This window comes from Mandrillus leucophaeus, unplaced genomic scaffold (assembly GCF_000951045.1).
Source record: "Mandrillus leucophaeus isolate KB7577 unplaced genomic scaffold, Mleu.le_1.0 Scaffold873, whole genome shotgun sequence".
Lineage (NCBI taxonomy): Eukaryota > Metazoa > Chordata > Mammalia > Primates > Cercopithecidae > Mandrillus > Mandrillus leucophaeus.
The window spans coordinates 601,876-628,444 of NW_012109508.1; the positions used below are offsets into that span (position 1 = coordinate 601,876).

At 40.8% G+C, this 26,569-nt stretch overlaps 1 protein-coding gene across 1 annotated transcript in view; it reads right to left on the reverse strand.

Annotated features, from left to right (window-relative positions):
- Positions 1-26,569, reverse strand: part of RAI14 (retinoic acid induced 14) — a 150,653-nt gene that overhangs the window by 23,105 nt on the left and 100,979 nt on the right. Inside the window, exons 4-10 of the mRNA XM_011969119.1 lie at positions 19,002-19,090; positions 9,203-9,267; positions 5,133-5,190; positions 4,345-4,415; positions 1,537-1,643; positions 707-885; positions 444-472 (exon numbers count right to left, since the gene is read on the reverse strand). Coding sequence (XP_011824509.1) covers positions 444-472; positions 707-885; positions 1,537-1,643; positions 4,345-4,415; positions 5,133-5,190; positions 9,203-9,267; positions 19,002-19,090 — 598 coding nt within the window. The remainder of the gene's footprint in view (positions 1-443; positions 473-706; positions 886-1,536; positions 1,644-4,344; positions 4,416-5,132; positions 5,191-9,202; positions 9,268-19,001; positions 19,091-26,569) is intronic.

A 26,569-nucleotide genomic window follows, 5' to 3' on the forward strand; every position in this document is an offset into this window, starting at 1 on the left:
TTCACTCTTGTTGCCCAGGCTGGAGTGCAATCGTGCAATCTCAGCTCACTGCAACCTCCGCCTCCTGGGTTCAAGTGATTCTCCTGCCTCAGCCCCCTGAGTAGCTGGGATTACAGGCATGCGCCACCATGCCCGGCTAATTTTGTATTTTTTGTAGAGACAGGGTTTCTCCATGTTGGTCAGGATATTCTCGGACTCCCGACCTCAGGTGATCCGCCAGCCTCAGCCTCCCAAAGTGCTGGGATTACAGGCATGAGCCACCGCGCCTGGCAACTTCTACCACTTTATAACAATGACTCATTTATTCAAAGATAGTTCAGTCCTTAAGTATTTTCAATATAGTCTTTATTACTTTACCAGTGGACCAGAGTGGTTAAATCTGAACATTTTTAAATTCCCACAAGCATAAATGAAACATAAAAGCCGCCCCCAAAGATAAATACCTGCTTTGGTTTTGTTGGGGTCTTTAAATCTATAGAGGAAAAAGTGAAAAAAAGAACTATAAGAAGCATAATGATTCATATTCACTTTGGGTGGGGGGATACACACACATACACCATATATAATATTTTTTAACACTCCATTTTTCTTCAAGAATATGTTTAAAAGAATAATAAAATATATCATATTGCACACATTCCTTTATCCTTTGGGGAAAATGGAGTGGATAAACTTAAAACAACATTGGCTATTTTCTTTTACATACCAGCATCCTGAGAGATTTTTGATAATAGAAGGCTTTGAATTCCTGCATTTTCTGAGAGTTTGGAATAACGTAAGGCATTGTGTCCAAGAGAATCTACAAGGTTTAGGTCTGCACCCTTTTTAATTAAGGCTTCCACGACGTTAGAGCTGCCAATCTCGCAGGCCAGCATGAGAGCAGTCCTAAAGGAAAAAGGAGATACAAAATTAGTACTAAGAAAATGTAAAAACTCTTTCGTGGGAAATCAGTTGTCTTAAAAAAAGAGAAAAGAAGAGTAAGTGCAGTTAAACCTTTATTACACTTAATCGTCGGGGAATTCGAAGTGGAATGCTATCAAGATGAAATTAGTTTTTTGTTTTTTTTTTTAAACTTCAGATTAAATCAAAATATTAAACCATATTTAGTCAAACAACATAATCTTCTTTCTATACTATTTGGCACAATATGATGCGATTTAATTGACTGGCATGAATCTTATCCTTGTTTCACCTCAAGCATTTTAAATAACATATATATTTCTAAGACCATTTCTCCAGATCAACCAATAGGTTTATTTTATTTTGCACAGAAAGTCACAGGAAATTGTTTATTCACATTAGCATTTCATAGTCTCCTCACGGACTTAGCCAGCAATGATGTCCACAGATGTCTGGGGAAAATTGCTTTAAAGTCAACATGGATTCTTGATTATCAAAAACAGTAGAACTTTCAAAAGGGAAGAAGTTAAAAATCCTTTATAACAAATGATCCAAAATATAGCTGTGATATTTTGAAATACTCCCAGAATGTGGATATCACTGAAGTCACATGATTTCTGCCTAATTCTGGGGTACCTTCCACTTTTGTTCCTGGAATTGACATCTGCTCCATGATCCAGGAGAAAGTGACAGATCTCACTGTGACCATTTTGTACAGCAAGAAGCAGCGGTATATTCCCATCCTAGGAGACAAATTCAGATTTAGATTTTAACTCAGGCACAAAATGCCAGAACTGCAAAAGTCAGCCCCTGTTTTTTGCACATTTTTCTCCTGACTTGGACTGCTGATCTAATATCTGGTCCATCCTGATATTCCGTACCCCCATAGAGTCACAACTGTATGTTGGCACAACTCTTGTGACGGAATTTTACTGAATGCTAGCTTTTACATAGGAGCTCCAGCTTCTTGGGGCTGCTTGTGCCCTTGGCTATCACTGTTTGGGTGATCACGAGAGAGGGCAGAACACAAAGTGTGTAAAGGCTCAAGGCAAGTGTACCGGGTATACTGAGGGATGGTGCTGGAGAAAGGAAGGGCGTGTCTCCCCACGACACCAGAAGATCCCACTGCCCTGTATGCAACTTCTTCCCAGTGCACTAATGATTATATATCCTGCCATTCCACTCTTACTAGAAAGTGTACCCTGTAGTAATCTTGCTATGTATCAAAATATAACATAAATTAAGAGCCTATGTCTATTACTAACACATGACTAGATAAAGAAATGCATAGAAAGAATAATTATGTCATGACAATTGCAACCCCTTCGGGAAAAAGGAAATCTAGGTCTCCAACTCATATACAAACTATGTCAGGTGGATTAAGCATTTAAACATTACAATATAAAACAAATGACGAAAAATACTAGAAGAATATATAGAAGTATTTTCTGTAATCTTAGGTCTGACACAAACCATGAAGAGAAGTTGTTGGCCGGGCACGGTGGCTCAAGCCTGTAATCCTTGCACTTTGGGAGGCCGAGACGGGCGGATCACGAGGTCAGGAGATCGAGACCATCCTGGCTAACATGGTGAAACCCCGTCTCCACTAAAAAATACAAAAAACTAGCCGGGCGCGGTGGCGGGCGCCTGTAGTTCCGGCTACTTGGGAGGCTGAGGCAGGAGAATGACGTAAACCCGGGAGGCGGAGCTTGCAGCGAGCTGAGATCCGGCCACTGCACTCCAGCCTGGGCGACAGAGCGAGACTCCGTCTCAGAAAAAAAAAAAAAAAAAAAAAGAGAAGTTGTTATTCTGTTTTTTTTCTGGAATATACCCTATAAATCCATCGACAGTGAGTTTTAACGTAGAAGCATTCAATAGGCAAAGGGAAAAGATGTTACAATATATCCAACTATTGAAAAATACAAGTGCTGCTTAAAGATTGAGTATTGTCATAAAGAATTTCAGACAGATTTCTGGGCACTATCTCTGTGAAGTTAAAATACTTTCTGCTTAGGAAGTACTGAACTTCAAGGAATATGAATTTATTTACAGATTCTATCTAGTCACTTCACAGTATCTCCATCAAATATAAGTGTATGCATGTCAGTTCTCATGCTGCAACATGAAATTTAACCCCATAACATAACCATGTGATAGGTATATAAATTTATTCTCAAAATAGTCTGGTGAAGTTAAAATAGCCTAGCAGTGGTCTTCAAAGTTGGGAGATTCTGCTTAGAAGGTATCCAAAGTGATAGATGGGGTGCAGAAAGAAAGTAGTAAAATTTCTATTTAGACTTATTTTTTATTTTTAAAGATCAAGAAATTAAGCTTTATTTGTAATTACATTGATGGTAGAAAACATGTATAGCCGTAGAAATAAATATACCTATACAGGAAATATATGCTGCAAAATGTTTTACTAATGCTTTAGAAGCCAATTAACCTTCTTCCCAGTTTAGGGAAAAAGAAAACAAAAAAACAAAAAAAAAACCATGCAGCTCTCTGCCAGAGCTCATTTAATTTGATATAAACACACTCTTTGAGGCTGAAGCAAATCTGACCGATTTTCAATGTGAAAACAAAATATAAAAACTGTTCTTGGAGTTATTTCTAAAGAGAACTAACATCAGAATCATCTATTTCAGAAAAATCGGATTCATCAAATGAATCTTCAGCCAACAACTCTTTGAGAGTGACGTTAACATCACACATACAAATGCTACATTTTCTAGGATTTGACATTTTCAGCAATCGAGAATTACTATATTTTGTAAATGGAAATACCACTACTAAAAACAGAATGCTATAAATAGAATAATGTCTCGTTTCCAAAGCCAATATACTAGAGCTTTGCAAAAATACTACTAATAAAAATGAGATATTTCGTGGCAAAGTTATCTTGAGGTAAATGCTGCATCCCCAAACACCACTGGTGAGTATTCTTGGGGCAAATGAGAAAAGGATTAAGAATAATACATAAATCCATTTTGCAGAAGAGAATCTAGGTTGAAAGCAATAGAATTTTGCCCAATAGTTAGTTGTCTAAAGCAGGAGTCCCCAACGCAGGGGCTACAGACCAGTACGAGTCTGTGGCCTCTTAGGATCCGGCTGCACAGTGAGGAGTAAGTGGCAGGCGAGGGAGCATTACTGCCTATAAGACAGCAGCAGTACTGGATTCTCATAGGAACACAAACCCCATTGTGAACTGAGCATGCAAGGGATCTAGGTTGTGCGCCAATGCCTGATGACCTGAGCTGCAACAGTTTCATCCTGAAACCATCCCCACCCCCATCCATGGAAAAACTGTCTTCCCCAAAATCAGCCCCTGATGCCAAAAAGGTTGGGGACTGCTAGTTTAAAGTCTCAGTGACTCCAGAGGTATCCCACGGAGTTTTAGAAACCAGTGTCTACCTCTACGTCTAGTGACCACTTGGTACTTACCAAATCTTTGAGGTTTATGGGGCTCTTATGTTCGCAGAGAATCTGCACAGCTTGAAGGCAGCCCTGCGCCGCTGGGGGAAGGAAAATATAAACACCACAGCCAGTCACACAGTTATTCACAACCAGGGGTATCAAATACTTAGTTCATATTCTACCCATTCTACATATATTCACTCTAGTTGCATTGAAGAGAAATGGTGTTAGGAAGGTTAAGAGTGAGGTGTTTAAAATTACTGCTTAATTTCAGAGTTATGCTGGCCTAAGGCCAATGACTGTCAGTTGCCTTTAGGCAAATATTTGGTTCAGGTTTTCACAGGACTTAGCTTTTCCACAACTAGCAATAAAACCCATGTGTAAACCTAATCACTCATAGTTTAGTGTCAACGTTTGTCACTTGAAGTTGTGTAATCGTACTAAAACAAAATGTTAGTAAATAAAATTGACTGATGTTCATAATAATCCTCAAATCAAAAAGTCTGTATTACACATTACCTCATATCTACAAGTGCCTAGGAATATCTGCTGGTTTAAAAAGAAACCTTAAATTAGTTAAAATATATTAATCGTGATAAAATTCAGTGGTTAGGTGGCAAAGCAACTGATGAATTCTAGGCATATGCCTCAGTAAAACTCTGTATGTTTTACAAACAGAGTAAAATGGGAATCTCTAGAAATGATGACAGAAAAGAGCACCAGGAATAGTATGGTAGGTTAATGGCTTGAATAAGGAAAAAGGAAAGTTGGTGTTTCCAATGGCAGAAGAAGACAAATAGGAGAATGAAAGTTACCTGCATAATGTAAAGCTGTTTTCCCAGAGCTGTCAACACTTTCAGCTGGGCATTTAGACTATAAGACAAAAATAAATACATCCATATAATAAAATACCCTGCACCAATTCTATTCAGTTCAGACTTTTCCTGAAAGGTATGATGTGGCTTATAAGCAAGACTATTAACATAAATAAGCCTCAACTGCTGTGTTCCAGGGGCCTACAGTCTCCTATGGAGAGGGAGACTTATGTCTTTGGGGTGGGCAAACTCTCCCCTCTTTGCTGCTTCACCTCTCTGTCCCTCTCCTTCCCTCATCACTCCAGCACTCCACCAGCTAATAGACATGCTCTAGGCTCTCTCATCTTGATCCTATCTTTTCCCCCATCTCCTGCCCTTTCTGCTCCCTTCATGAAACCAGCTTTCTCCTAAGGATTACCCACATGCAGTCCAGGCACCCTCACCTCCATTCACTCCTGAAACCACTGCAGTTAGGTGTTCCCTCTCGAGTCCAGGGAGATGGCCTTGGTCAAGGTCACCAACAACCTTCATGTTTCCAATGATAATAAACATTTCTGTTCTCCTCTCTCCAACCTCTCAGCTCCTAGAGCCCTGCTTGGCTCATCTTATTCTGCTTTTCCTCTTGCGGCTCCTCCTCTAGCCAAACAGAAAATCTCAGGGCTCCTCAGTGTTCTTCCTCTAAGCTCTTTTCCCTGGTAAGCTCCTCCACACCCACAGCCTGAAATATCATCGAGAAGAATGGACGCTAGTGACTCCCAAATGTGGAGATCCTAACAGTAACAACAATTAGCTCTCATGTGCCACGCACTGTTCAAAGAACTGCTTTAGGTCCCCTAACAACCCGAGGTAGATACTATCATTACTCCAACTTGCACATGAAGAAACGGAGGCACAAAAAGGTTGATAATTTGCTCAAGTCGCAGTAAATGGCAGAGCCAAGATTCGAACTCAGACAGGCTGGGCTAGGGCCTGTATTCTCACTCAAACACAACAGTTGTCATCTTCAAGCGCTAGGCTTGATAACCCACTGCCTATTTCCCATCTCTGCTCTGATGTCTTATTAGCATCTCCAAGGCCCAGCCAAAATCTCTGGTTTCCCCTCCCCAGTGCCCCACCTGCTCCTGCCTGACTACCTTCTCCATCAACAGCATCATCATGTCTAGGCATTGAGCCAGAAACCAGCGACTCAGCTTTGATTCCTTCTCATCCTCCTTCCCCTCCCCGCTGCCCTCGTCCTCCTCCCATATGTAGTGGACCACCATGTCCTGTCCATTTTTTTCTCCAAAACTCACTTCCAATCTACCCTCTACCCTTTCTTGTTCCTGACATCCTTTTTTAGGACAGCGTCTTCTCACTTGAACAGCTAAGGTAGCCTCCTGGTAGGTCTCCCCAGTTCTGCATTTCCCCCCCTTTTATCAATTCTCTAAACAATTAGAATTCTCTTTTAAAACTTGACTCTCACTGTCTACTGAACAGCCCCTCACAGTTCCATGCTGTACTTAGGATGAACTGCAGTGAAGCCCACCATGGCATACAAGGCCCTGCATCCTGTGCTACTTTCCTCCTTACTTGCTTTGCCCCAGGCCCACACACTGGCTTTCTTCCCTCCCTGGCCAGCACCTTTCTGATCTCAGGTCCTTTGCACACATTGTTTCATTTGCTTAGAACGCTTTCCTTGTGGCTGCTTGCATCATTCGGAGGTCTGAATAAATATCACCTCCTTCACAAGGCCTCCCATGAACCTCCACCTCTCATTCCTCTCTTACAGTAACCCGTTAGCTTTCTTTTGAACTGCTGTGCAATCTGTAATGTTTATTTGTGGATTGTTTACCAGACTGGGAGCTCCACTGCGAGAGGGGCTGCTGTTTGTCACTGCTTGACACGATGCACAGTGCCCAGGAAACACAGTATGAGAAAGGGCGGGAGGAATAGCTGAGGGTTCGGGGAGGGAGACAGCTCATTTGTTTTTTGTTTGGTTTGGTTTGGTTTGGTTTGGTTTTTGAGATGGAGTCTCACCCTGTCACCCAGGCTGAAGTGTAGTGGTGAAATCTTGGCTCACTGCAACCTCCGCCTCCCAAGTTCAAGTGATTCTCCTGCCTCAGCCTCTCGAGTACCTGGGATTACAGGCATGCTCCACGATGCCCGGCTAATTTTTGTAATTTTTAGAAGAGATGGGGTTTCACCATGTTGGCCAGGCTGGTCACGAACTCCTGACCTCAGGTGATCTACCCGCCTCAGCCTCCCAAAGTGCTGGGATTACAGGCATGAGCCACTGCGCCCGGCCTGAGAGAGCTTATTTAAATTTGAAGAATCTCAAAAGGGTCTATTTGTGCTCATTGCCGTGAGAAGGAAGAACTTTACGTTGGTAGCCACTGGAGGGGGGAATGGCTCCAGCAGACAGGCAATAAGAGCAAAGGCCTGGAGAGCTCAGGGAGATCCATAAGTGCAGAGGGTATAGGAGTGGGGGACAACAGGAGGTAACGGGGATCACAGCACAGAGAGCCTGGGCTACTGAGACAAGAGGCGAAGAACTGGCTAGAGAGCAAAGAGGAACAGGACCTGGGAAAGCCGCCCAACAGGAGGACACGGCTGAGGTTTTAACCACCACCCAGGAAGAAGAACAATCTGGATGGTTTGGCAGTGAGAGGAGGTAATAACACACTACCACGCTAGTGAAATGTCTGCCCTTCCGTGGTAAGAAGAATGGAGATTAAGTTACGACTTACCATGCTTTGGCCTAATTTTAAAACAGCACAAGGAACTGTTTAAAGGCTTCAAAGATTCCGAAGAAAAACCAATCCATTTGCATAACCAGATATAAGATTACATTAGAGACTCGAATATCTGGTTCTTGCCCACGAGAACATCCAGCTTGTCAGGTTAATTCTTCCTTTAAATCAGAGTCAGATGCAAAGTCTGGATAGCCAAGCCAGAATGGGAATGGAGATTTCAAACATAAATCAATTACTTAAAAATTGAGGTAGGGCCAAGGATATGGAGGCAGAGCACTTGAGCAATGATATTCACTTATCCGGAGTGTCTGGTCCCAGGAGAGGCAGGTAAGAAAAGTTCTATTTTAGTTGTCTTCAAAGGGAAGCCTCATAATACAACATCACAGACATTAATCTCTTTTTCTTGAATTTAGCTTCAAAGACCTGTTAAAGTTAAGCATTCTTGGAACTGGCAATAGCTTGCATCACGTAACGCAAGACAAGAAGCTGTGTGATCAACAGACCAGGACAAGTTGAAGAATGTGACCGCATTTCTGCATTAGAATTTCAAAACCAAATTAAAGCAAGATGCTGGGTCCCACATAGTGCTTGTTAAGGCCAAGACAACAGTTCAACAGAACAGACAGTACAAGCAAACACGTATTTTATTGCTCTATGCTGTTCCTGAAAACAGCCAGCTTGCATTTTGACTGGCAACAACTGGATGTTACCGTATAGACGGCTGTTGGGTGTTCATTAAACATTCATCTTTAAAGATTGATGGAAGTTGTCATTTTAAGGGATCATTATAAACTTCCTGGCAAGATTATTGAACTAGGGAGTTGGCTGAAAATTATAAAGAAGAATAAAACCAAGGACTTAAACAAAACCCAAGAACTAAAGCTCATCAAGTTACATATGAGGAAATAATGGTTGAAATTTTGCTTCTCAAAGAAGAGCTGCATTCTACTGATGATTTAACAATACTAGGATACTAGAGATCCTGTGTGGTAAGGATCTCCAACAGCTTAGAAATGGATGTTTTAAAAACTTACACTATTTAGAGGGTGTAAATCCTTCAGCAAAGAAAAGGAGGAACTAAATAAAGGGGAGAAAAAGGCTAGATCCCAAAAAAGACACTCCAATTTTGATTAGATCCTCTTCTCTGCCAGTGGAGTTGCTATGGAGATAATCTCCTCCTTGGCTATCATTTCAATCATGAAGCTTCTTAGGAAACACAGGTTTGGGGACAGTATTTAAAGGAGTGGGTATGGAGGGTGTGTTTGTTCTTTCACAAATACAATTATTTTTAAATTGTAAAGCAGACACATGTATAATTCTAAGTTGTCACCAGCTTACCTGAAGGAGCTTCCTGATGCATTCATGGTGGCTGTTCTTGGCTGCGAGGTGTAAGGCGCTGTGTCCTAAATGGATTTTTTCAAATAATAATTCTTTTAAAAAAGGTCACACTTAAAAAAAAATCTCTTTCTTATCTGTGAGAAGACAGCTATAAGGAAATAGGTTATTCTCGAAAAAAGACAGAACTGTGGGTTTTTTTGTTTTTTTTTTTGTTTTTGGAGACAGGGTCTCACTCTGTCACCCAGGCTGGAGTGCAGTGACATGATCATGGCTCTCTGCAGCCTCAACCTGCTGGGCTGAAGTGATCCTCCCACCTCAGCCTCCCAAGTAGCATGCCACCACACCTGGGTAATTTTTGTATTTTTTGTAGAAATGAGATTTCACCATGTTGCCCAGGCTGACCTCGAACTCCTGAGCTCAAGCAGTCCTCCTGCCTTGGCCTCCCAAAGTGCTGGGATTAGAGGCATGAGCTACTGTGCCTGGGCTGGAACTGTTTATTTTTGAGAGTGGGGAGAATCGAGCATCCCCCTTCCCACCTACTGGATGACATTCACAGGCTCCAACTGCCGTTCTCTTGGGGTATGAAGCAGCTCCAGGCTAGACGCTTGTGGTGGACTCATGATAATGCAGCTCAGCAGCTCTGCTTTCAGCTGTCTGTATGTTTGCCAAATGTCCTGTGTCCACAAGAGCCATGCCAGGCTACGCCCACCACAGGCTGAGGAACCCAGTGAAGGCAACTCACGAGCCAGCAGAATACATCAAAGATCCACACACTTCAGCCCCTACTTTTGACATCTCATTTCCGCCTCCTCTCAATGTACTCCAGCCCTGAATGGAAATTACCTGGAGTTTTCTGAATTTCAAAGTTCTTATATAGAAGAAGGGAGAGAGTTGTAAAATTCTCAGTGAGGTCTTTCCTGACTTTCCCGTTTCAAATTCCAATTTCTCCCTAACTCTTTTAACCCCACTCCCTGCTTTATTTCTTTATCCTTCATAGCACTTAGCAGCTTCTATCACTCCCTTTTACCTCTTTCTCTATACAGACACACACTTACATAGATAATTGCTTTTCCCCCTATGAGAATATAAGCTTGGTGAGGACAGACACCCCTGTTGATTCCCTGCTGTATCTCTAGTATCGACAACACTGCCGCGGCAAAGTAGGCTCTCAATACATTTCTGTCCATCTGAATTAGAGGGTATGCTCATTTCAAATGTCTGGACCTGGGAAGAGGGTCAGAGCAGAGGACCTGACCACTGCCAGACAACCCAGCACACCTAGTAAACTCTTAATCCTGGATTTCCCAAACTATTTGACCCAATATAACACCTGTAGATAACTGCCATACTTTAGGACGTGCTTAAAGCACTTTCTTAACCTTAGCACCACTGACCTTATAAGCTGGATACTTATAAGCTGGATAAAATATATAATATATGTTTTATATATTATAACCATACACATTGATTAAAGGGTGTCATAGAAGAGAAGGCCACCCAAAAATCAAAACCAAAGCTAAAGCAGCAACTGGAGATGCGAGGGATAGGTAAGGGCTCTCCAGTTTTCCTCCTTCTAAGGATTCATATTTTCATATCTGAGCTGCTCACTCTCCTAAATCTCTTTTCTTTTATGAGAAAAGAAGTTTTATTAGGAAAGTCAAGTGTGCAAAAGGATCAGAGAACACTCAAGATATGTGAGTGGAACAGAAACTGCAAATCATCCTTTAATCTCTGTTTTACCTCCTTCTACAGCAAAACCTTGCATTTTTATTTATTTAATAAACAAATAAAAACAGTGAATACCACTGTTTCTATGTACAAGCACATTCTGAGTTTTAAACAGATGCCTTACAAATGAAGTTTTGGAACACATCCTGATTGGAAGAAGGAGGCTGTTTATGCTGTACATACAATGCATTAACTTGTCCTTGTTATGGACTAAAGCTGTTCTGCATAAGCAGCACCCACTGGAAACAGGCACAGTTCTCGGAAGACAAGATGGTTGGGAGATGTAAACAACTTATCATAAAATAACAGGGTTTCTTTTCACTTTGAATAAGTGTTCTAGTCAAACCTGGAAGTGCCAGGTTTCTATAGAAGCAAAAATTCTTTTATTCCCCAGCCCTGTGATGTTTTTCTAATGAGCAACACAAAAGTACTTTTCACTAAAAATAGTTTCAAAATCCGAATGACGCATCATTCCCTGAACACTATAACACTGAAGTAAGATGTCTCTCATCGCTAATATTAACACAAAATTCTCTCTCCAAATGCAAAAATTTCTGGACAAAATATTATTTTAGTGATAGAATCCAACTATGATGAGACAATGTATCTCTGACTCCCATATAGCTGTGGATCTGTCTAGAATATCAGGAAGCAATTTCCCTACAGGCAAATAACAAGGGCAACCCTAAGTGCATTCCAGCAGAATTCTGCCTGCGATAAAAGACTAATGATATTTATAAATTAAGAGTCTTGGACTATTACAGGTAGTCTAAGAACACTATTACTTAAAGGCTGTCTGAGGAGAATGGCCCAGCTGCTCTGGCCATAGGGCACCTTTCCCTAAAACTACCTCAGACTGTGACCATGTATTCAATTCTTAAGACAGCTGGAAAAAAACAGGGAAGAATTAAGTAATATCATAGAGGAATCATTAATGGGACTATAAAAATACTTTTCAAGTATATGTGAAAAATGTTAAAACCAGTGAAACCATAGGATACAAAGATATGGCTAACAAATCTAAAAGGTGAATGTTTCTTAAATAGTTAGAAATAAACTATTTCTTAAATAGTTTCAGATCACAATACAGCAACATTTAAAAATAAAGATAATTAAATGACATTCAACTAGATATAAAGTTTTAAAATATTTTCTTAAAAATCAGTTTTTGAATGCAGAATATGTTTAAACAACAAAGTATAAATTGATTTGTTTTTTATTTACAATTTTAACTATATTTAACCATTATTTTTGGAATTCCTCATCTTCACATCAAATTTTTATCACTGAAGCACAAGTCCATTCACCTTGTTGTAGTTCCAGGAGAGATAAAATCTGATTGTAAAGGATTTATTTATAATAACCATTCTTACCAATAAATACTTTTATGAAATTATCCCTTAGTTTCTCCTTATTTTAAAAGTACAGTGTAGATTTGAGGCCAGGCATGGTGGCTCACACCTGTAATCTCAGCATTTTGGGAAACCGAGACGGTTGGATCTCTTAGCCCAGGAACTCAGAGACCAGCCTGGGCAACATGGCGAAACCCCATCTGTACAAAGAATACAAAATCAGCTGGGTGTGGTGGCATATGCCTGTAGCCCCAGCTACTCAGGAGGCTGAGAGGTGGGAGGATCACTTGAGCTCCAGCCTGGGCGACACAGCAAGACTCTGTGTCAAAAAAAAAAAAAAAAAGATTTGCACAGTGTTTTACACAGACACAAAAGATACTTTGGGTATGTGTATCTTCCTTAAATTTTATTTTGATTTATTTATTTTAAAAATAGAGACAGAGTTTTGCCATGTTGCCCGGGCTAGTCTCGAACTCCTAGGCTCCAGTGATCCTCCCAACTCACCCTCTCAAAGTGCTGGGATTATAGGTGTAAGCCACCGTGTCTGGCCTATGGGTATATTTAAAATATTCTCATGGCCGGCCAGGTGTGGTGGCTCGCACCTGCAATCCCAGCACTCTGGGAGGCCAAGGTGGGTGGATCGCTTGAGCCCAGGAGTTTAAGATCAGCCTGGGCAACATGGTGAAATCCCATCTTTACTAATATTACAAAAATTAGCTGGGTGTGGTGGCACATGCCTGTAATCCCAGCTATTCAGGAGACTGAGGTGGGAGAATCACTTGAACCTAGGAGGCAGAGGTTGCAGTGAGCTGAGATGGTGCCAGTGCACTCCAGTCTGGGCGACTCATTTTTTTTTTTTTTAAAAGATACTGAAATATTCTCATGGCCAAGTTATGCTGATCATTATATATGGTTGGCCTTTTGACCTCTTCATACATGAGTTAATAGCAAATAAATTACCATAAATCATGAATTTATTGGGTATAATTTGCAATTATATTTGAAAACACCACATACTCTAAAGTGCCTGAGTTTCAAGGCACGCTATCTTTTGTGCCTTCACACAGTGTCAAATTTGAGTGGGATTAAAGGGTGTCATAGAAGAGAAGGCCACCCAAAAATCAAAACCAAAGCTAAAGCAGCAACTGGAGATGCGAGGGATAGGTAAGGGCTCTCCAGTTTTCCTCCTTCTAAGGATTCATATTTTCATATCTGAGCTGCTCACTCTCCTAAATCTCTTTTCTTTTATGAGAAAAGAAGTTTTATTAGGAAAGTCAAGTGTGCAAAAGGATCAGAGAACACTCAAGATATGTGAGTGGAACAGAAACTGCAAATCATCCGTTAATCTCTGTTTCTACCTCCTTCCACAGCAAAACCTTGCATTTTAAATTTTATTTATTTATTTATTTATTTGAGATGGAGTCTCACACTGTTGCCCAGGCTGGAGTGCAGTGGCATGATCTCAGCTCACTGCAACCTATGCCTCCTGGGTCCAGGCAATTCTCCTGCCTCAGCCTCCCAAGTAGCTGGAATTAAAGGCGCCCGCCACCACGCCCAGCTAATTTTAGCAGAGACAGGGTTTCACCATGTTGTTCAGGCTGGTCTTGAACTCCTACCTCAGATGATCCTCTTGCCTTGACCTCCCAAAGCGCTAGGATTACAGGTGTGAGCCACCACACCCAGCCAAAACCTTGCATTTTTAACTGGTAAAATGGCTACCCAGAAGTCCCCAGCTCCCCATAAAGCCAGATATGGCTATGGACCACATTCCCTGTGCATCAGATCTGGGTGGAAATGTGCAGGTGCAGTGTGTGGGCCACACTTGCCTTTCCCTTTCTGCTGACGGGACACAGGTTCTGGGGAGTCATCCTGGACCACTGGGACCCAGTAATACCGTAGATGGGAGAGCAACAAGGTGAAGGGGCCCAGGCAGAGCTGCCATACCAGTGTGGGACTCACCTGAGTGGGATACAATGCTATCTTGTTTAAGCCCCTCTTATTTAGAAACTCTATCACATAGTATCCAATGTATATGCTTGTTAATAAAGGGAGTCTGGAAGCTAGTGCCTGTGGTAATGCTTCTATTTAATTCTATCTCATACTGCAGGGTGCCAAATGCAAACTTAAAAAAAAAAAAAAAGACTAGGAGTCAATTTTACTATTTGCCTAGGAGAAGTGTTTTCTAAAGAAACAGATATAATTGCCTATTCTTACTGCAATGAAAAATGCCAGACAAATAATGTGAGTCTAGTTCAGAGATGGTCCAGCGAGCCTGACCGCTGATTTTCCCATCTGGTCACTATATGCCTGTGGGCTAGTTGGCAAACTAGCAATTAAGGAATGGGAGGAGGCCGTGCGTGGTGACTCACACCTGAAATCCCAGAACTTTAGGAGGCCGAGGTGGGCAGATCACTTAAGGTTAGGAGTTTGAGATCAGCTTGGCCAACACGTGAAACTCCGTCTCTACTAAAAATACAAAAAATTAGGCGAGGTGACAGACACCTGTAATCCCAGCTACTTGGGAAGCTGAGGCAGGAGAATCACTTGAACCCGGAAGGCAGAGGTTGCAGTGAGCCGAGATCAAGCCATTGCACTCCAGTCTAGGCAACAGAGCGAGACTCCATCTCAAAAAAAAAACAAACAAAAAAAACAAACACAAAACAAAACAAAAAAGGGAATTTGGGGAAAACCCAAAAATCAAAAACCTAAGTCATGTTCTGGAGTCTTTCCTTTGGATTTTCTTTTTTGATTTGTAGGTGTGGTCATTGAAAACCTTTAAAAAGAAAAAAGATGTAAAACCTTTCAAAAGCCCAATGTATACAAGATAATAAAGATGATCTGGCTGGAGTAGCTATAATCATGATAATACAGTAGGGAAATGCAGTGAGCACTTATGTTAGTTAGCCTGACGCTGCCAAGATGCCCATACCAACCATCTCTCTTAAGCCTCAAACCTCCAAGGCTATATAAAATGACACGACTGTCGATGTTGCACCAGAACTACATCCAAGGCCTTATCTTCTGACAGCGTTTTGCTCTTAAAATTGCTTGTAAAGCATCCATAACAATTCTCAGATTTCCAAGCATTTCATGTAGAAAAACAGCTTTTAAAAATGCTAACAGATTCTTGCTTCTATAACTTAAATTCAGTCAAAAGTTTAAAAAGTAGGAAATTATACCAATTTGACCATCCTGAAGACATTAATCACAGATAAAAAGAATAAAAAGAGCCAGTGTAATAGATTTTGAAAGATGGTTTTGTGTGTGTGTGTGTGTGTGTGTGTGTGTGTGTTTTGTGTTTTTCAAAAATTCTACAGGGCAGGATTTATGGTAACAGATCTTTGTACCAGTTCTCACTGGGTCTTGAGATTGAAGGTGACTGCATCTCAGTAATAAAGTGGCAAAACTTAAGGTAGGTTCAGTGAAAAGACAATACCTGTGAAAGTTAAGCCATTTAATTCATCCCTTAACCACCACAACACATGTTTAGGACTAGTGATGACCACTAAGCACTGTTACTCATGTAACCTCATCCTTCCCTTGTATTCAGATATGCTTTCTTGAGAGGGAGAGTGAGCAGGTGGGTATTATAGCCAACAGGTAAGACACAGGCATGGGCAATAAAAGCCATTACAATTTAACCTGTTTATTGGGACAGAAAAAAAATGAGAAGTGTTTTTCTAAATGCACTTTTTTCCATGCAGTGTTCTTCTTCTTTTGTTCCTGTGTTCTCTTTGCATGCTTTCAAGAAATCATGGGAAGAAGCTGGTACCTCATTCAGAGCAAAGTAAAACAATGAAGCCCAAGGAGCGAAGTGCTGGCATCATGGCTAAAAATGTCAGGGGAGAAGGAAGTGACGGAAGCTCTGAGCCATCTTCAACCCACGGAATGTTTGGACAATGTCCTGTGACCCCAAAGTGCTGTGGATTCCACCAATTTCAATTGGTTCCCACTGGCCAATCCCGGGAAATATCCAGGCTGTGTCTGCAGCACTCCCTCCAGCGTTGCTCTTAGAGAGTGGTTCCATCTTAGTCTGCAGGAAGTGGGCACTGCCCTGGGGCATCCAGGTCTTCCTGCCCAGCACTGTACCAGCCTCTCAGGAACTGGGTGAGGGCTCTGGTGATAAATACGAGCTCTACCCACAGGGTGTTATGAGGCCACAAAGAACTATGCTTCTTAAGAGCCTTTAATTCGGGAAATGAAACTGGTGGGATATTTGTTAAATTAAAATGCAGGATATAGAATTTATTGTATAATGTGATCTCAGGCATGTAAAAATATATTGGGAAAATCTGGAAGGAAATACAACAAAATAGAATTTTTTTTTTTTTTCTGATAGGAGTAGGAACTTGAGTTATCTTCTTCTTTATAGTTTACTGTATTTCTTAACTTTTCTACAATGAGCATGTATTAAAAATAACTTACTCTGGCTGGGCGTGGTGGCTCATGCCTATAATCCCAGCACGTTGGGAGGCCGAGGTGGGTGGATCATCTGATGTCAGGAGTTCAGGACCAGCCTGGCCAAGATGGTGAAACCCCATCTCTACTAAAAATACAAAAATTAGCCGGGCATGGTGGTGGGTGCCTGTAATCCCAGCTACTCAGGAGGCTGAGGCAGGAGAGTCGCTTGAACCTGGGATGCGGAAGTTGCAGGGAGCAGAGATCGTGCCAGTGTACTCCAACCTTGGCAACAGAGCCAGACTCCATCTCAAAACAACACACACACACACACACACAACTTATTTTTCCCTACAATAAAAAGAGGTGAGGGAAGATTTTGGTTATGCTGAAAATAACTACAGTCCTGTCTAATCTATTTCTTAACATCAAGTACAATGAAACAAAACTATGTGACAGCACCAGTTTATTCACTCTGAGCTAATGCTTTCAGATTATGGGTTTCTTAGAGGGAAACTTCCCCTACTTAAGAGGACATACATCTCATTAGGGGTATTTTAGCAAATCCTACTGCACCATGTGGTTTTATGGCATAACTTTAAGAGCAAGGACAATGAACTTCAAAAGCAAACACAATGACTGAGTCTTGAGATTAAAGATCACTTTAATTGGAACAATATAAATTAGTATTTTCCTCAAGGCAGTCACTTAAGGAAACCACTTATCCCCCTATATTGATGTTGCCATTTCTCAAAATATTTTTGGAACTTTCTGTGGAACTGCTCAGAAAAATCGTTCTGTTATTTCAATCACTCCCTATTTTTGACCAAAAATGGTTTTACCAGTTTGACACATTATTTACCTGACTTGACATCAAATTTTTTTAGGTTCTTAGATTTGCCCTAAAGAAAACCCTATTCTCAAAGGATAAAGATTCCCAACCACTGAGATTCTTTTTTTTAAGTCCTCACACAACGAAAACAATTCTAAACCTGTTCCCAACCATATTTTGAGTAATAATAGCATTCCTGCAATACCTGGCTGATCCCCCAAGATGACTAGTCTGAAGAGGCCAATTTTGGCAGTGGGAGAAAAGAAAGAGATCCATTACAGATTCATGAAAACCCGTGATAAAGGCAATGGAGTTAGGTTGATTTTGTATCCCAGTAAACACTAATAAAAACCTATTAGAAGCCAAAAATTCTTGAGTACAATAGAAAAATGAAAAACCATCAGTGGTTACTTTGGTCCTTTGGGGTGGCCAGCAGGGGCAGAATCTCAGGCTGGACACCCCAGGGGTTCCTTCTTATAGGACAAGATAAGACTAGCTACCTTTTGTCTCCATTTGCCTTGTTCATCATTTGTCAACAATGGCTTCACATTAGAATCACCCAGGGAGCTTTAAAAAAAAAATACCAGTTGACTGGCAACATCCAGACAATGGAATCTGAATCTCAGAGGGTAAAGTGTAGGTATATATATTTGTGTGTATGTGTGTGTGTGTGCACGCGTGTGTGTGTACTGTTTATTCTTCTCTTTTCCCTTCCTTCAAGTTCCCAGGTGAACTGGATGCCCTGAAGTACAGAAAGGGGTGAGAATCGTGGGCAGCTGGTCAGATGAAGATCAAGGCTTCCATCTACAGAGCCTATCTCAGTTGATGAAATGAGCTCCTGAGTAACTCACTCATCACCTCACACTATGATTCATAAAAACAGAAATTAGGGACTATTCCTTGGTCTGTACATATAATCTCCGAAAATAATATAAAAAATGAGGATAAGAAGCATACAGTCTCTAGTTGACTAACCACATGAAAGATGAAAACACAGAAGGAGGCTACACAACGAACCCATGTCAGAGTCTAGTTATTGGGGGTGATTCACTTTTCTTCTTTTGGACTCTAAATTTTATCTGTAGACTCTAATTTTTTCTTTCTTTTTTTTTTTTTTTTCAGAGACAGTGTTGCTCTGTTGCCCAGGCTGGAGTGCAGTGGCACAATCTTGGCTCACTGCAACCTCCGCCTCCAGGATTCCAGCGATTCTCGTGCCTCAACCTCCTGGGTAGCCAGAATTCCAGGTGCATGCCACCATGCCTGGCTACATATTTTTGTATTTTTAGTAGAGATGGGGTTTCACCATGTTGGCCAATTTGGCCTCGAACTCCTGGCCTCAAATGATCCACCTACCTCAGCCTCCAACAGTGCTGTAATTATAGGGTGAGTTACCACACCTGGCCTTAAATTTTCCATAATGAATATGTATCACCTTTTGATACCTAATCTAGTGCTGGCCCGCTGACTTAAGAGATTAAAAACCACATACCGGTAGTATCTTGGGCTGTCACATCCACACCATGTGTAACCATGACCCTGAGGCATTCCACGTGTCCTTTTGCAGCAGCAAGATGGAAACTGGAAAGAAGTAAACACAATCTCCTTGAGATTTCTACTCTTTAATGTTCATCTCCAACAATTTTTTTTCCCTGCCATTTCATGTACAATTTCTCTTCCTTGAGCTCCACAAACACCCACTGACTACGCATTATTGTCAATCTCATTTTGAAGAGGAGGAAACAGAGGCTCAGGATGGTCTGAGAATTTTCTCATTGACAGCTGTAGTTAAATAATGGAGCAGGAGTTTGATCTTCCAGCCCCAAAGACCAGGCTTGAAAAAAGTAAGATTCAGTCATATATTTATCTCTTGATGAAACAAATCAGAAAGTCCCAACTAGATTGAATTTCTAAGTAATATGTCTTTATCAATGTTTTCCTATTGTCTAGTGTTTTCACCACAGCTATTTCACCATTTTAAAGTGATAAGCTCTAAAAATAAATCTTGTCTAAGTCAAAGAGTGGCCAAGGTTCTTGGACAACTCAATGCCCACTGTTATGTTGTATCTGAGTAACAATAGTTGCATGCAATATTTGATAAGTGTCTAATGTGGGTCAAGCATCTGACTACACACTTTTATGCATTGTTTTTCATTCCTATGACAGCTCTTTAAAGGTGAGTTCTATTACTTTCTTCATTAGATGGCAGGTGTCTACACTCTAGTGCAAACAGCATTAGAGAAGGCCCACCATTAAGACTCCAGAACTCAATGAAACTTGGGAGCACGAACCATGATCAGCATGTTTTAGGTCAACATGGGCATTAGAGGAAGGGATAATATCCAAATGCCAAATCAATCATCCCTGCATGTCCTGGGATGAAGGGCACTTTTGCATGCAGAAAGAAGCAAAGTACAATTCCACTGGGTGGTCAGGCCCAGAGGCCAAGATGGCTGCAAAATCTGGGCAAGTTTCCCTTCTCTCAGTTTCCATCCCATAGAGAGGTTAATGAGTCTTCTAGTTCTTCCCCTGCCTCAGTCCTCTTTTAGGGATGTGACCTCAGGATACCTCTCATGAAGTCTCTTAGTGTCTGTACCTCTGAATTAATGTCCAGATAATATTTTCTCATTGGGTAGGATCTGTCATTGAAATCCAGGGTAACATTCAACTGGAAAGTCCGACAGCTGATATTTAAACCCAAGTTGGTCTGATTCCAGACTTCTTCTCTTAATAACTTGGCTGAGTGAGGGGGACATATCAACAAATAGGAATACTTCAGTACTCATTGCAAATCAGCCATAACATAATGATCTGTGTGTTTTGGGAAGTCATTTTAACCTCTCTGCGCCTAAATTTCCTCCATTGTAAAGGCTGGGGATCAAGTCATATAATTTCTAATGGTTCCTTTGGCTCTAATGTTTAATTATTTTAGCTTACCTGTCTCTACTCACTGCAACTACTTCTGTATTTGTGCAGCAATCTATGTGTAATACCTATTTACAGTCACAATTTATTTTATAAGTGATTTCACATTACAGTAAAACTTTGCATGCAATAATCTGGGAATGTAGTGACTTTTCATTTTTTTATATTGTTTGAGATGGAGTCTCATTCTGTTGCCTAGGCTGGAGTGCAGTGGCACAATCTTGGCTCTCTGCAAATACCGCCTCCCAGGTTCAAGTGATTCTCCTCCCTCAGCCTCCCGAACAGCTGGGATTACGGGCGTGTGCTACCACACCAAGTTGATTTTTGTATTTTTAGGAGAGATGGGGTTTCACCATGTTAGCCAGGCTGGTCTCAAACTCCTGACCTCAGGTGATCCACCCACCTCAGTCTCCCAAAGTGCTGGGATTACAGGCATGAGCCACCACGCCTGGCCATAGTGACTTGTTTAAATGGAATTTCTGATTCAATATAGCTTAACCAAACTATATTGGGAGTGCAATAAATTACTCCACTTCTCAACATTGTTGGGATAGCTTCATTTTACAGTAAGTTCACTTTTAAGCAGTAAGGTTATTATTAACCTTGGTGGAAGGTTTCTAAAAGTTTCCCAGCCTTAGTAATAGTACATGTAACATAATTAATTGCTCTTGGGAATATGGAGTCTCTTCAATTATTGAATTGTATGTTTAGGGATACTAATTGAAATGCCCCTGGATTACTAAGCCCTAAAATTGGTTAATGTTTAACTTCTTAATTTCTTTGTGTTTGTTTGTAAGCTGTTCACTATGCCATCTCCTAAAAGCTAAATCAAAAGTATCTAAATAAGAGAGTAGCCATATCCCATTCTAAAGATAAACATACCAGGAAGTATCTACTGCACATGTACATATACACACACCCCAATCAATCAATTATATTTATCTATATTTAACTTTTGATTGAAATATAACATGTAAAGAAAGCTACACATATAATTGTATCGCTTGCTAAATTTTCACAAATGAAATATTTTTCTTTCATATGAATCAAGAAACAATGTGGTCAGAGACCCCAAAACCCTCCTGCTAGCACCCCAGAAGTTCTCCATGTGCCCCTTTTAGTTACTAACCCCTTCCCCATGTGATATTTTTATTTTTTTCTACTCTGAGGCTTCTTGGATTACCTCTGCATTACATAGTCTATGTATGGGTGGTTGGAACTGCAGACCATCTGCCAGTGAAACATTATTGTAGGCCACTCCTGTACATTGGTAAATGCAGTCTGGTGAACGTGATATGATCTTCTACAAATGATCTGGGAAATGCAGAGTTTCAGGATCATCACTTGGAAGGCCCCCGATCAACACAAGGCAGAAGTGAGGTGTTAGGAAGCTGCGCTCAATTTCCATTCCCAGAGCAGAATTTTCTTAGACACAGCTTTTTAAAAGAAAATCCCTGATATCAACCTGCATTGACACATTTGATGGCTGAAACACATTTTATTGAGGGATCCAGTTAGTTAAAGCTTCATTGCATATGTTTTAATACATTGTGTGTGATAGTGAGAGATTTTATTTTGTCCTGCCTCTCCCATTGAGAGTTTAGATCAGTAAGTGACTTTTTTTCTCTATTCTGGGGACTTTCCAACTATTATCCTGCAGAATGCTTGCGTCCTGCTGAGAAAATAGAATGACAGAATTTTCCAAATTCATTATTTTGTCTTCATGTATTTTACCTAAAGCTGCATCACTTAACTGCTCTTACAGATAAAACGGACAAAGTACAAACAAATATAAGTAACTAGAAACAGCTCATTCTATAAGGATAGTCTTGGCTTTGATTTTACACTGCATGCATCTAATACTATATTTTTTGCTAGTAAAACCATTGCTAGTTCATGTAATTCAGTTAAACGTTATTTCAAGGTGTTTCTGCAAGAAAACTCTAACATCCAGGTGCTTGCTGTGTTCTGATGTCACACGAAAGCTTCTGCTCTGCTTTCTAAAACACATAGGCATAGGAATGATCTTGAAAAGCAGGAAAGGGAAAAACTGATCATTTTAGCTAGAAGTGTATATGATCCATTTACCCAGACAAGGAGCTCCACTGTGTATCATCATTCCTCTCACTGGGTATGCACTTCTGGGAAATGGAAGCAAAGCCAGGAAACACAGTCTGTGAGTCTGCTCTTGGGGAGACAGTCACTAATGCTGTGTGCTCTCTCTGCCCCTCCAGGTCTGCCCTCTGCCCAGAGGCAGTCCCCTAATGAACTGTATCCAATGGGCTGCCCTGTGTTTTGGCTCCTGGCTGGGCTTGCCCAGTGAGAATGACAATAGGGTTCAGGGCATCATCTCCTCCCCTCCTTCCCTGGCCACACCTCAGCAGTGGCTGCCTTCCTCTGTGAAGACCACAGCTCTGTCAGGTCGGCTCTCCCAAAGCCACAGCTGCAGCTCTCCCTCCTTGCCCCTTCACGTCAAGAGTAGAAATAGATACTCACTGTTGCTAGAATCCTGGGCGGCCTTCCCAACCTTACTGGTTTCCCTTAACCTGGCCACATATTTGTAAATAGTTCCTTTCTTAAGCTCTCATCAATTATCCTATTTGATGCTACCTATTCCTGCTAGAACCCTGAATTACAGCAGGGTTGGGTATTTTGTGTGTGATGATCCACAGGATGAACTGTTAAGTTCTAGTGGATATTATCTGAGTAAACATTTCTAAGAGCCAATTCAGGCTATCCTTTTCAAGTTTTAATTGCCACATATAGTTTGTTTGCTTATTTAACATATGGGCATTGTGGCTAAAATGTAATGAGAGAATATACCATATAACTTTTTAATTATATGGCATATAATAAGTGACTTCAAAAAAGTTTTCTAATGTGGTCTTAGGCCAAAGTAGAGACCTGTTTAAAGGGTTCAAGAATACACCTCTCCACAGGTAAGAAAAACAAATGACTTTAGTAAAAGCCAGCACACAGTCTGGAATGTCCCACTACTCAATAAAGAAATACTAAAATTCAAACTTTTTACGGTAAACTTGGTTTTGAGAGAATAATCAAACCCCAAACAATACATATGGGCACCAACACACATGGATACAAACAACTGTTACAAAAACAAAATTAAAAAGCCATCAAAATTCACATACTTCTTACCAACTCAACCATCCATGTAATTTGTAAAATGTAATTAAGACTCTCAGAAAATACAAAAATGTATCAGCTCCTGAACCCTCCCATCATGCTAAGGTTTCATTCATTCTACTTGATGCAGACTCTAAAGGAATTACTTAATTTTATCAGAGTCACTGACATATTACTCATTGAAGTACATGCTAGAATTGTGGTCTACAACTGGGAAATTCTCAATAAGTTCTGTGGGCATATCCTGTGTAATAATGAGGGTTCTTCAGTAACGAGTTAGAAGTAAAATAAAATTTACTAAATATTCTATACTATATACTATGTATATATATACACACACCCATATACACACTATACCATATATTGTACCATATTCTACGATTAAAAATGTGCAGGCTAGGTTTAGAAAAAAATGAAAAATAAGAAAGAATAACTATCAAGAAAGTCATTTTGATCTCTATTGCTTGCTCTCCTTAAAATATCTTACTTTTTATATAATACAGTAATGAATCATTGCCATAATTTTAGTCAGAAAATCATTTTACTACTTAACTTGGAATGTAGCATCTATAACCTGAAAGAGTTTGCTCAATGAGTTATCACATAAAAGAAAACCAAAATGGTCAGCTTTGTCCTGTTCGTATGAAAGGTGCACAAATGCAGAAGAAATAGGCACAAATCAGACAACGAAGTGACTGTTGACAATTCCCTACCAACCCATCTCCTGTATATTATGAAAGCACTTATATATTCAATCTGGGCATCTTACACTTGAACAACCAACTGAAAGAGCAGCCTCACTTAGTTTATTCCCCTCAGAGAGAACGGAAGCTCCTAGAAATAGGACCCCTGCCTCCTTTTTGTCTCATTCTCCAACCCTACGCCTAGAAGCAGCTATTAATCAGGAGTGGAATAAACACCAATGTACAGAAGAACAGGGTGGGAAAACCACACTACTAACTTCTTTTCTGTATCTAATTTGAATATCAAGTCATCTTAACGTTTTAATTTCAGGGACTCTGGTTCTTATTCCTAATGTCTGTGATTTTGAAAAATTAAAGCTTCCAACCTTATAGCTTTATCAAAGCTTAGAAGAGGGACAAAAACATCTAGTCAGATGATAAAGTATAACAAGAAGCAGGATATTAGGGAGGTAGTGCTGGTAACCTTAAGGACTCAGACTATCTGGGTTTGAATCTATGCTTCCTTACTTATTAGGCTCTATCTCCATTTCCATGTCAGTAAAATGTGTTGTGAGGTATACAGGAATTACATACAAAAGCACTTTGTAAAGTGTGAAGTGGGAAATAAACACTCAAAACATGCCACCAATTATTGTATCCTCACCAACACAAAGCACGGCACAGAGTCTGTGACATGTTGCTTGCTAAAAGGAATTGTTTCAATGTTCACAAAGGACACAGTAGCAAAAGTTAAATCAGAACCACCACTGCTTAAAAAACGAAGAGGGGAAAGGAGGGGCAAAAGCTATGTGTGTTTCCATTGAATGGAAACTTGGGAACAAAGTCGTAGACAAGTAGCAAACCACAATAAACCACCCAAGACAAGCCTTGTCTAACGCCCACACTTGAGAAGCTGACGTTCTGGCACCTCTCACAGAAGTGATCATCCCCAAAGCAGGGTTTGGCAGCAGCAAGTCATTAACATTTAGCCTCGGAATGTGAACCAGAAGCACAGCAAACTTTGAATAAGATACTCAAGTGGAAAGTTAGGTTCTTTTGGGTAGAAAAACATGACCAGCCAGTGGCAGAACCTGATATGTAGATGACGGTGAATAGATTTCCCTTCTCATGTATGCGGTGACTGATAAATGTCAGCATCCTCACAGGCTGGGGCGCTCTATCTAGATGGCAGGCAGTCATCTGTGGGGTCATCTCAGGCTTAGGAAGCAGATGGTGCCCAAGGCCAGCACATGACTCATTAAGAACATGACTGGTGCCCTCTGATGGCCTGTGTCCTGGTTAGCTGGCAACTCTCTCTAAATAAAGAGAACTCACAGATTAGGATGGGGTAGGGGGCGAGGGCAGTAAGTTGATAAAACTTACCTGTCCTCTTTAAACATAGTGGTTTTTGTTTTTGTTTCTGTTTTGAGATGGAGTCTCGCTCTGTCGCCCAGGCTAGAGTGCAGTGACTCAATCTTGGCTCACTGAAACTTCAACTTCCCCAGTTCAAGTGATTCTTGTGCCTAAGCCTCCCTAGTAGCCGGGATTACAGGTGTGCACCACCATGCCTGACTAATTTTTGTGTTTTGGCAGAGATGAGGTTTCACCATTTTGGCCAGGCTGGTCTTGAACTCCTGACCTCAAGTGATCCACCTGCCTCGGCCTCCCAAAGTGCTGGGATTACAGGCGTGAGACACCATACCCAGCCAAACATGGTATTCTTAACAATGTTAATTCTAAGGCATTGGAATTAACTCAAGTATCGTATCATTTTGATATTTCTATAGTTGTATATTTTTACAAGTACTGCTACTTCTATAGCTAAAAGTATTCATTCATATATTTACTATAACATTAGGGTATCTATGTGTGAGACATGGTTCTAAGGAAACAATAATGAATAAAACAAAGTTCCTGCCTTTATGGAGCTCGACTTTCAGCAGGAAGACTAAAGAGAACCAATGGTTTCAACTGGGGGTGCTTTTGCACCCTTGTCCTTGGAATATTTGGCAATGTCTGGAGACATTTTTTATTATGGACTAGGGAAGAGGGAGAGGAGGGAGATTCTATTGGCATCTAATCTGCAGAGGCCAGAGATGCTGCTGACCATCTCTACAATGCACAAGATAGGTCCCCACAACTACAAATTACCTATCCAGACCAAAATATCAGTAGTGGGCTGGGTGTGGTGGCTCACGCCTGCAACCCAGCACTTTGGGAGGTGCAGGGGGGCAGACTGCTTGAGCCCAGGAGTTCAAGACCAGCCTGAACAACATGGCCAAATCCTGTCTTTACAAAAAAAAAAAAA